The following is a 12,463-nucleotide window of genomic DNA, read 5'->3' as shown; positions in this document are numbered from 1 at the left end:
TTTCATTGTCAATTTTGCGCTTCTGGAGAGAGAAAGACGTGCTGTTGTCGCATCATATATTACGATGATTGTTTAATATGTTTACATCACGGTGCATTGTGGGTTAAATATTGCTAGGCTACTAGGAGTGTTGCATTCACAGTCTACACTACGCTGTAGGAATATTTAATTTTTTTTTAATTAATTAATTTTTTGCGTTTTCTCTGTGTTTCTGCCAGGACCACAGGCAGGGCCACTCGCAGGTTGCTTCTGGGCCACATTTGGCCCGCGGGCCGCCATTTGAATAGGCTTGGCCTAGGAGATGAAGCTGCAGAGCGGTGGCTGAATGAGAGGCTGCAGGTTTAGTGATTGGACGCAGATGTGACTTGGAAAAGCATGTGGAGAGACTTGACATTTGTACCAGTAAACAAGAGCACACAGGCTTGTGTTCCGTGGACTTTCTTTTAAAACGATATTAACATGTTTATTATCCTGAATGAATCCAATACGTGCCCGTTTCTTAGCAGAGCTGGAGCATGAGTTAATTCTATAGAGCAAGTTACAGTTTGGATGCCTTTATACTTATTTCCATAGCAATTTGAAGAATTATGAAGCATTTTATGGTTACATTTTGTCATATAGAAATCTTGACACCCTTGAACCAGATAATGGAAATGGGTGTAAACACAAAAACACAAACTTTGATTTTTGGCAACATATAAATAGACGTCTGTTTATATGTCAGCACATTGTTTTATCCAGACAAGCTATGCTTTATATTGTTTTGTTACAGAATGAGAAGGACACTGAACAGATGGAACCATGGCTGAGGAGGGAGATGGACTCATGCATTTCTAGCATTTTCCTAAATGAGGACCAAGATTCTTTTATTCAGCTCTTCAATCTGATCCTCAGTGAAAGTGTTAATGGTATGAATCTGATGGGTTATCTTAAGTGTTGTTGTTAACAAAATAACATTTAACACTAACAGTGTTAAGTTGATGTAAAGCTGGAGATACTATCATAAAACTACAAAAAAAAATAATGATGAGAAATAGTTTTATTTACATTACATGATATTCCAGTTCAGTTTGATTTGGATTGATTCCCCAAATCTTTTTATGTAGTGGACTACATGCACAGTGAAACAGGGACCACACCACTGATGGCAGCAGCAGGTCGAGGATTTATTACACAGCTGGAGCAACTCCTCAGTCTGGGTGCTGACATTAACATCAAGGCATCCAATGGATGGTAAGAAAACACACAGTCACAATCCAGTTTATTAATCGAAAGTGACCATTCTGTGATTCACACCCCTGTTGTTTGGTTTTCTTTTTAAATAGACAAGGCATATCTTATAATTTATGTATGTAGTAGTAGTTATTAAGTAATGTAATCTTTAACAGTAACTACAGTTTACTACAGTCTTCCTGTAAAAAGAAAGAAAGAAATCAAAATAAATAAAATAATCAAAAATGTAGTTGCATAAACTGCAAAATTTCATACACGTGACTCTGTTTTTTATTATTCTGTTTTCAGGACTGCCTTAGACTTTGCCGAGCACTTCCAGCAGACTGATACTGTGGATCTATTGAAATCATCCATGTGAGTGTTTTTTGAAATGCGTGTCCTTTGGAAAGTATTCAGACATGTACACATTTTAATGTCTTATAGTTGTAATTCTAAATGAGTTTTTCCCTTTTATATATGGCATCTGTTGGTCATAGCTATGTACAGTTATGGTCAAAAGTTTACATACACTTGTAAAGAACATAATATTATGGCTCTCTTGAGTTTCCCATTATTTAGAATAGAATAGAATAGAATTCAACTTTATTGTCATTGCACATGCACATGTACAGAGCAACAAAATGCAGTTTGCATCCATCCAGAAGTGCTTTAGCCATGATACAATATGATGATTACAATATATATTAGCAATAATATAGATATGTAAGTATATTACAGAAATGGGTCTATTATGGTATGTTATAATGTACACGGTATGAAGGTATGTTATGAATATTCTATAACTATAAGTATGTACAGGCTGTAGTGAGTACAGGCTATGAACAGGATATAAATATGAAATAAAAAACTATACAGAAATCTGAGATATACAGTTGTACAGAAATGTGAACTATGCAAGTTATAAACAGTTGAAGGATTAAAAATTATTGTATGTACAGAATGATTATTTACACAGAACTATACAGTAGTGCAGTTAAGATAAGTGAGATATGTGAATAATTTCTACAGAGGTATATAAAGTGCTGGTGGTTGTGAGTGGTGGTTCAGTCCATGTTATTATTGTGTGTTTGAGGGTACAGTTGTCCATTGCGTGTGTGTGTAGGTGGTTGTGGGTGTGTGTATGTTCAGTCCATGAGTTTAACGTGGGTCAGATGTCAGGAGGCAGAGTTCAGGAGTCTGACAGCTGTGGGGAAGAAGCCGTTCCGGTACCTGGTGGTCTTAGTCCGGAGGCTCCTGTAGCGCCTCCCAGAGCGCAGGAGGGTGAAGAGTCCATGTGATGGGTGACTGGGGTCTTTGATGATTTTCCCAGCCCTTTTCAGACACCGCTTCCTGTAGATGTCCTTTATGGCAGGAAGTGGTGCTCCGGCGATGCGCTGGGCAGTTTTCACGACCCTCTGCAACGCCTTCCGGTCCGAGGCAGAGCAGTTCCCGTACCAGGCTGTTATACAGTTGGTCAGGATGCTCTCGATGGTGCAGCGATAGAAGTTCACCAGGATGTCTGAGGACAGGTGGTTCTTCCTCAGTCCTCAAGAAGAAGGGGCGCTGGTGAGCCTTCTTGACCAGCTTGGAGCAGTTGGTCGTCCAGATGAGATCCTCGGAGATGTGGACTCCCAGGAACTTGAAGCTGCTCACACGCTCCACAGCCGTCCCCTTAATGTGGATGGGTGGATGTGGGTCAGCATTCCTCCTGTAGTCCACGATGAGCTCCTTAGTCTTCTCGGTGTTAAGCAGCAGGTTGTTTCTGTCACACCACTCAGCCAGACGATCCACCTCCTCCCTGTAGGCGCCCTCATCATTGTCACTGATGAGGCCAATCACCGTGGTGTCATCTGCAAACTTAATGATGGTGTTGGAACCATCAGCAGGTCTGCAGTCGTGGGTGAAGAGGGAGTAGAGGAAAGGGTGCAGTTCAGTTAAATTTGATGGCTTTCTGACATGGACTTGTTTCTTCAGCACTGTCCACATGTTTTCAAAGGGGTTTAAGTCAGGACTTTGGGAAGGCCATTCTAAAACCCTTATTCTAACCTGATTTAGCCATTCCTTTACCACTTTTGATGTGTGTTTGGGTCATTGTCCTGTTTATTTATTTCTAGTTTTTGGATCGGAATAAACAGATGTGACCATATAGAGCACTGCATTTTGCAATAAGTGCACTCGTAACTCAAAACACACACTGGTACTGAATATATAATGATATGGGAATAGTAAAATAATAGACACACAGATAGACACTACTCCAGGTAAATCTCTACCTCCTCAGATGTGGTCCCCACTCTGGCAACACAAACTCAAACTCCCCCATTGAAGTGTGGGAATTCCAAAAAGTTGATTCTGTTCATCTGGACGTAGTGTGATTCTTGATCAGTAATATGCAAATGGTCATGACAATTAATGAAAGAAACTGACCTCACAGCCCATTTTTCATTAGTGGTGCCAGTGCGGGGGCTGTAGCTCAGGAGGTAGAGCAGGTCATCTACTGATCGTAAGGTTTGTGGTTCAATCCCTGGCTCCCCCTAGTCTGCAAGCGAAGTATCCTTGGGCAAGATATTAACCCCAAGTTCCTCTCCAATCCATCAGAGCATGAATGTGTCTGAATTGTAGTGAATTGTAGTTAGCACTTCAAAGCATAGAAACAGTGCTTTGAGTACTCCAGGAGAGTAGAAAAGCATTATATAAGAATCAGTCCATTTACCATTTAGTGTCAGTCATTATGCAAATGTACTATTTATGAGGTTAGGGGAAACCTGCAGTCAGCTGAGACTGAGTAAGTCACTTGGATGGGTCACTTAATGTTTCTCCCACTGAAAACTTTATGTCCAGATGAACAGAATCAACATTTTGGGATTTTCTTACGTGGCTGATTGAGCATGCATCATGAAGTGTGGGAAGTGTCAGTTTCTGATTATAATTTTTTGAAATTTAATAAATACCAGATACATAAATTAAAAGCTTTTTAGTTGTTCAGATGTTAATTTTATTCATTGTAATTTATGTTTACAGCACTTGAGTCTTGTGAAAAACTTTAAGGTTTATGAATTCTTTGTGAAGCAACTGAATATTTTTTGTTACTGTGCAGTCCTTTGGGAGAGGTGAGCAACCTCAATGAGTCAGCTCTGGTGCAGTGTGACCCTGAGATGAGCTTAGAAGACCAAGAACTTCTCAGGCTGTACCATCATAGCTTTGACGATCAGTGGGTAGACCTGGAGCTCATCATGAATCTGCTGCACAACATCTGCTCCAATACCAGTGATGGTAAGTATCAGGACGATAAAGCCACCCCTTATATATTTACTTTGGGAGACAGACTCTATTTTGTCCTTTTAAAGGGGTTTTGAGCAATAATTCTCCAGGTGCTATGTCACTGGAAGCCATGATTTGTTTCCATTTCTTGATATGAGGAAAATGTCAAATGTAAGACACAAAAATAGCATTTTTTTGAATCAACAAAGTTATTCCCAAAGCGCTATTAGCCAAAAATATGGCACATCTCTGCTTAGTGTGCAGGCTGTTCTTAAAGAAAACTAGACAAGTGGCAGGCATAGCAAAATTGTCTGCAGCAGATGAATAGTATCTGAAAGAGATGTCATTAAAAAATAGGAAAACATTTAGCAAAGACCTGACACAGGAGCTGAGAGATGCATCTGGCTCTTGAATTCATGTACTGTTCACTGACACCTCATCAAAAAGGGTCTTAATGAAAGGGTGGCTGCCAAGACGTCATCCTTAAGGAAGGAAAACTGGGAGAAAAGCCTGAGGTAACCAGCATATAGATGGAAACGTAAATGACAGCCACATGGACCCTTGTACAAAGTAAACAAATTTTGGGTGCTAGCCAGTGCAATACTCTTAAGTCTGGTTACAACAGACTCTGCTGTAACATGAAACAGCATAAAAGCAATGGGAAATCTGGTAGCACATGAATATCAACATAAAATGCTGATTGGTGTGAACCTGTGATTTATAGCAGTGTCTTAATCTTTTCTAATTCACAATGCCCTTACTTATTTTAGTATATCTAACAGATATCACCAGCTGTGCTAGAAAGTGAGCCTTTTTTTGGTCTTTAGGTGCCATCCTAATTTTTCTTCCTGGATATGATGAAATAGTGGAACTCAGGGACCGCATCCTCCATGATGATAAGAGATTCTCTGGCCAAAGTGAAAGGTAAAATGGTTTCTGTTGGGATACAGTTCAAAATGTCAATAAAAACACAATCCAATGATTCTGGTATTATGTTAAGCCCAAAGTTTTTTGTCTTTGTTTTATATAATAATATATTCGATATACCAGTAAAACATTTCAGAAAGGTTGGGGCATGTATCAGGTCACGTTGGAGCACCTTTTTCTAAAAGTCTGTAAGCATTTGGGAATGTAACCACATGGTCAATTTAGTTGCTGATAGGAAATTATGTAATGTAATGTAATGTAAATATGTCCTTAATTTTCGTTGCTTAGCTTGTTTCATTTTTAAGTTGTGCTGAGAAGACAAAAGCTTGCAGCAAAGTGCATGCTTTCTGATAGAGGTGTGTTGTTTCTTAGGTACCATGTGTTTACTCTACATTCAGACATGCAGACTCAGGATCAGAAAAAAGCCTTAAAGACCTCTCCTCCTGGTGTCAGGAAGATAGTGAGTCACTGGTGTTTCAGATGATGTATAATGGTGTATTGTGTGTTTGTGTGTGCATGTGTATGCATATCTTTGTGGGGACCAAAAATTGGAGGTTTGCTATACTTGTGGGGACCAAAATCCTGGTCCCCACAGGTTTGAAGGCATTTTGAGACTCAATATTTGGTTTTAGTGACAGGGTTACAAGTGGGTTATGGTTAGGGGCTAGGAAAACATTATATCAATTAGATGTCCCCACAAGATATGAATACTCAACGTATGTGTGTGAAATTTTTTTTTTTTCAGCCTCTATTTATAAGCAATGGATTTGAAACAAAGCTATAAGATGTGAATGAGGTACAGACTTAATTTGGAGTTAATTCAAATGGTTTAGCAGAACTGAACTACCGTATTTTCAGGACTACAAAGCGCACCTGAATATTAGCCGCACAAGCTAAAATCAGGGGAAAATCCTGTTTTGTAGTACATTAGCCGCACCTGTCTAAAAGCCGCAGGTGTTTCAATGTTGACTTATCATATGTAAGAGAATATGCACAAAGGGAATTGTCAGGAAAGAGATGGCTGTTTGGAGACCCACCCCTTTTATTAATATTTTGAAAAACAGGTTATGGGTTCATATTTGCATAACTTTTTAGGGTATATGTACAAGTACCGGTAATTACAAGTACAAAACATGTACTGATGCTTCTTAAACGAGTAACAAATGTAGTACATGACAATAACCTATAGCACACCAGAAAAATGGATTCGGACTACCTTTTAGGCTCAGGTGCAGTGACACGGCTTTAACAAGCCTTGTTAAAGCCTTCTCTTCTTCCTGCGCACTAAAACCACCAAAGTCCTCTTCTCCAGTGTCGGAAACGAACAGGCTCAGGATGGCTTCATCATCCACTCTCTGCTTCTCTCCTTTGTTGTCACTTTCAAAACCAAAGAAATCGTCGTTGTCAATGTCAGAGTCGAACACCCTCTGAAGGGCTGTGGCGGTGTCCTCCTCTCCATCATGCAGCAGTCCAGCCCTTCGAAATCCGTTGGTGATCGTGGATGTTTTCACACTTTTCCACGCTGTCAGAATCCACTTGTGGAGTTGAGCATGACTTGCTTTTCGCAAGTTTATCGCCGCTCGTCATCCACGCCTCCCGCTGAACGCATAGTACTACTTTGGATTTTGTTTTTCGCGCTACTTCGTACGGCACTAGTTGCCTGGCGGACGGACATGTGATCAACATACCACTTTTGAACCCCGGTACTGTGTGTCTGATCACATGCCCTTCTGCCAGGCAATGTAGTGCCGTACAACAGCGGAACAAACAAAACAAATGGTCTTACGATATCACAAAAATCATAGACAATCCATAGAAAAGCCACACCTGACTAAAAGCCGCAGGGTTCAAAGCTTGTGCAAAAAGTAGCAGCTTATAGCCCGACAATTACAGTATTTAGGGATTATTACCATTACTGAGCCATTTTGTTGACTGTTTAATTGCATAGGCTGTATTCATACTAACTTTATACAGTGCAGTGCAGCCTTCAGATCTGAATGTTTGGATTAGAACTTTATTCCACAGTAGTACAAAACCCCCAAAACTAACATGAGACATGTTTGACCTATAATAATGAACAAGAAGAATAGGATACTTGGAACAACCAACCTGTGAGGTGTGTGTGTGTGTGTGTGTGTGTGTGTGTGTGTGTGTGTGTGTGTGTGTGTGTGTGTGTGTGTGTATGTATATGTGTATATGTATGTGTGTATATATGTATGTGTGTATATATATTGTATATGTGTGTGTGTATATATAAATAAAAAAAATTAAAAAAACCTCATTCTCCTACCCAGAAGAATGTATCCTAAAGGAAAATGGTATATCTGACATTAATTTAATTCAGTATTGTCTGCTTTCTTTTATGAAGTTTGGAAGTTTCAACATAATTTCATTTTGATTTGTGCCATCGCTCAGGAGTATTTTTTTCATTTAATATAACCCAAAATGATATTTGAAGGAAATGTGCTTATGAAACTAGATTGTAACTGGTCAGTTTTTCATTTCAGATTCTTTCTACTAACATAGCTGAGACGAGTATCACCATCAATGATGTTGTTTTCGTCATTGATTCTGGAAAGGTCAAAGAGGTACACTAACACTTCAGAAAGTTAGATTTAAATTATGACTCTATGGATTTCATAAAGGTGTTAGTATTTAACTGAATTGTCGCCTGTTGCAGAAGTCTTTTGATGCTCTCAGCAATGTGTCCATGCTAAAGACTGTGTGGATCTCAAAAGCCAGTGCTCTGCAAAGGAAAGGAAGGTATTGTAGTGTTCATATTTTTATTATAAGTATCAAAAAAAACTATGCTAAAACTTACATTGTTGGCTTATGGGTTTTACTCTTACAACCAAATACTACTCCATTGCTGTTAAACAAATGACATGTCTACAGAGCTGGGCGCTGCAGGCCGGGGATTTGCTTCCATCTCTTTAGTCGACTCAGGTTCAACAATATGCTGGAATTCCAAGTTCCACAGCTCCTCCGGATGCCTCTACAGGTAGAAACGTACTACATGTTCATGTTTCAAGTCTAAATCTATTCCTGCAGTTGTGCAGGAGTTGGTTGCTGTTCTCCACCTGCAGAATGATATGTAAAATATATATTCCTTTATCAAAGCCTATAGCTATGCTTACAACTTCTGGCTATAGTGCAAAAACATTACTATTAGTTTTATAGCGAACATGCAGAGTCATAACACTTATGTTGAACTGATGGTTATCTACAGAACTGGTAAAAGTACAGACTTTCTGTACTTAAGTAGAGGTACAGATACTTGAGTTAAAAAAATACTCTGTTAAAAGTTAAAGTACTGAAGAAACTTCTTTACTCAAGTAAAAGTAAGAAAAGTACAGGTTTTGAAATGTACTCAAAGTAAAAAAGCAAAAAGTAGCTCCTTGAGGGACAATTCTATTGTCCATTTTTGTACAGAGGTAACTGAACCTTGTGCTATATTAATATAATGATAAAATAATATTAGTACATAAGAATACAAATTTTATTTGAATCTAAATTCAAATTCTAAGGAATGTACTCAGCTTGAATCTCTTATGTAGGCCACAAGCAGTGAAAGATAATTCTCAATTTTCTCCACGCCTGAGCAGTAAAATGAGTACAGTCAGGGATTACAGTGGAATTCAACAGGTGGTGAAACTCTAAGATCTGTGTAGTGGCTCAGCATAGTGAAAGAATCTTTCAATAACTTTCAATAATTTCTAATGTGAGCTCCAGTTGGTTTTCTTAGTTTATGTGCTGTGATCAGCTGACTTGTTGCTCTTTGTGGATTTACACAACTGAATTCAACAAGATATCAGCAGATGTTTCACAGCTATCCTGGCTGATTTCCATCCCCTACACTGACACTGTACTGTTTATACCATCTTTAAACTAGACAGGATACAGTTGGTTTGAAGTTGGAATTCGGTGAATGACTCTAAGCATCATCAGTTTAGATGCAAATTCATCTCTGCTACACTTGTGTAACCTAACATTAACCATGAGCACCACTGCCATTGTGCACCAGTTCAACACAGAGCTTTACTGTCAACTCATCACTGCAAACTAACCTATTTATCCTGAATTAAACTACCATTACTAAATGAAAATGCATCTGTATGTGATATGTTTTTGACATACAAATTCAATATGTGATTAAAATGATGCCATTACACATAAACTTTAAATCTGCAGTTTATCAAGCGTCACTGAGCAGAAAATGCTACTGTGCAATAATAAAATATTTGTACTATTAAAACTTGTATCATGATGGCTACATGATATAAATTTGACTATGGCTTACTTAAAGAGCAGGATGCTTTATTTCACCTTTTAAAATGCATCCACATGTAACATAGATGTGTGTTACCTGTGTTACAGTACAGTAGGTTGTTTATCCCAATAATTCTAAACACTAGATCATGTTGTGTGTGTAAGGAACTGTGTCTGCAGACCAAACTGCTGGCTCCCTCCTCCTGTCCAGTAGCTGAATTCTTGGCCAAGGCTCCCCAGCCACCTCCCACACATGCTGTCCGGAACGCTGTGCAAATGCTGAAGGTAATATTTGAAACAATCTGGCAATAAGCCTTTGTGTTCATATTGACTCTCACCACTCTTCTCTTTCTATTCACTTTTAGAAAATAGATGCTATGAACCAGTTTGAAGACCTGACTGATCTGGGCTACCACCTGGCTGATCTACCTGTGGAGCCCCATCTGGGGAAGATGGTGCTGTGTGCTGTTGTTCTTAAGTGTCTGGACCCCATTCTAACCATTGCCTGTACTCTGGCATATCGTGACCCTTTCATTCTTCCCACCCAAAGCTCACAGAAGAGAGCTGCTCTAAGCTGCAGAAAACGCTTCACTTCCAACACCTTTAGTGATCACATGGCCTTACTTAGAGCTTTCCAGGTAGGCAGAAACCCATCCAAAGAGTGTTTTAGGTTGAGTGCTTGATTTTAACGATGTTGTAATGATGGGTTTTACGATGCTTGCGTTGATTTATTCCTATCTTTCTTTCAAAAGTAAATCTCACAATTTCTTAACGACACTAAGAAGACAACTTTTAACAGATATCTACCAAAAATGCATGATCAGTGATTTAAAAAATATTGACTCATTAATTGGGATGATCTATAAAATGTATTTTTATATATTTTGGAATACAAATTTGAGGTCAGTCCCTTGTGATTAAAAGTTATTGTTAAACATTTCTCTGACATCTTTGTCTTCTGTGGTGCCAGGCATGGCAAAAGGCTCGCAGTGAAGGTTGGGAGAGAGCCTTCTGTGAGAAGAACTTCCTGTCCCAGGCTACCATGGACATGATACTTGGCATGAGGACACAACTGCTAGGACAACTCCGTGCAATTGGTCAGTTCTACTTTTTTTTCTATGATATTCCATATATAACTCACTAAAGGTTAGATTCGCTGACCCCAAACCCTGCTGCTGGCATTATTGGATAAGTCTTAAATGGCCATTTTAAATTCTGCTTTTGGGTTTTGAAATAATTTGTTATGTTATCAATATATATTTTTTAAACCTATTCTTCTTTGCTTAATTTTTATCAAGTCTGATATCAAATTTCTTTAAATTCCTTTTTACCTTATATTGGTTTTATTATGTTACATTCTGTTGAAGCATGTTTTAGCTCATTTGCATTTAACATGGTTACTTTTTATTGGAACAATAACATGATCACTGTGTGGTGATAGCTCACACCACTGATTGTAGTGCCAATGATTTGAGTCAGTCCTTCAGGTTGCTCTCTAGAAACTGGCTCTCAGTGTTTAGGGTAAAGCCCTAGGTATTTCCTGTCCCTGAGAGCATTGAGCAGGGAAATTCTCAATGTTTCTTTTATTTAATCCTCCTCAGTTTATCATGAAAATCAGATATTTAACATAATTGGGTTGGACAGCATTGTGTAGATTGTAAAACGATTATCATTTAAAGTTGTATATCAGTTCACTTAATAGGGCCTCTAATTTACTTGCACGTTGTGTGCCCCCCCTTTTTTTTTCTCCTCAATGAGTTTCTTCCTTCACTGCGGTGTGTTTTTCTGTACTGTCCTCTATTTGATATGCTACTAGAAGTGGCTAGAGTCTTACAATAGGAATTCTGGTGTGTCAGTGCCAGATTAATCAATGTAAAGTACCAGCATGTAAACACAAAGTCGATGAAAATGCTTGAATTTGACAGAATATCTGTGAACACTGTAATTTACATAAAGTATTAGATATATCTTATGACCGTTACAGGGATTATTACTACCCAACTCAAAAAATTAAAACAATGCTTTTTAAACAAGAGTATAGCATCAAGTCAGTTAAACTTATGGAAAATTGATCTGCTCAGTCAAGTAGCACAGGGGGTTAATGAGTGCATGCATACATGCAAGTTGGGGACATAGAAACTATTTGGTGCCAGTTTCAATGCTGTAGGTGTATTTCCTAAAAATCTTGGATAAATTCTAATGTTAGTGACCTCGACCAGGTCAGAGGTAAAGTTTTCTGAAAATTTTGTGAAACCAATAACTAAAGAAAAATTTGAAAAATCTAAGTGACCTAGGATTTTCAAATCAAATCTCGGATGAGTTTGAATCCTGGTGACCTTGACCTCAAGGTCAGAGGTCAGGTTTTTGGGAAATCGTGTAACTGCGATAACTTGAGTAAACGGTGGTGTAAAATTTTTAAATTGATACTATAGGTGTATTTACTAGGAAGCTGAGGGGTCGCAATGGCAGCCGCCAGTGTTTTTAAACATTCCTATGGTTTTTGGCCACGGTTAAAACTGAAATAGACCTTACTATGAAATTTGAATAACAAGGAAGGGTTACTGATTAGTTAAGGTAAGCAGTCTGTTTGTCCCCCAGGTTTTGTGCGAGCCCGTGGGGGCTGTGACATCCGTGATGTGAATCTAAACTCTGAAAACTGGGCCATGGTGAAGGCAGCCCTGGTAGCTGGCATGTACCCAAATATGGTTAATTTTAACAAAGAGTCTTCCCTGAAGAAGCTTCACTTTCATCCCACATCTGTCCTAAGCCAGTTTCAGTTTAAGGAGGTAGGAGA

The 12,463-nt window shown here is 38.7% G+C and overlaps 1 protein-coding gene across 1 annotated transcript in view; it reads left to right on the top strand.

Annotated features, from left to right (window-relative positions):
- Positions 1-12,463, top strand: part of ythdc2 (YTH domain containing 2) — a 43,855-nt gene that overhangs the window by 15,718 nt on the left and 15,674 nt on the right. Inside the window, 13 exon segments of the mRNA XM_085167559.1 lie at positions 773-908; positions 1,107-1,233; positions 1,522-1,587; positions 4,310-4,485; positions 5,301-5,397; positions 5,773-5,860; positions 7,908-7,988; positions 8,081-8,163; positions 8,296-8,401; positions 9,835-9,954; positions 10,035-10,307; positions 10,640-10,766; positions 12,268-12,455. Of these exon segments, the coding sequence (XP_085023685.1) occupies positions 773-908; positions 1,107-1,233; positions 1,522-1,587; positions 4,310-4,485; positions 5,301-5,397; positions 5,773-5,860; positions 7,908-7,988; positions 8,081-8,163; positions 8,296-8,401; positions 9,835-9,954; positions 10,035-10,307; positions 10,640-10,766; positions 12,268-12,455 (1,668 nt within the window).

The sequence above is a fragment of the Neolamprologus multifasciatus genome, chromosome 7 (assembly GCF_963576455.1).
Source record: "Neolamprologus multifasciatus chromosome 7, fNeoMul1.2, whole genome shotgun sequence".
Lineage (NCBI taxonomy): Eukaryota > Metazoa > Chordata > Actinopteri > Cichliformes > Cichlidae > Neolamprologus > Neolamprologus multifasciatus.
Note: the sequence above shows the minus strand (reverse complement) of the source record. Positions and strands in the feature narration are given on the sequence as shown.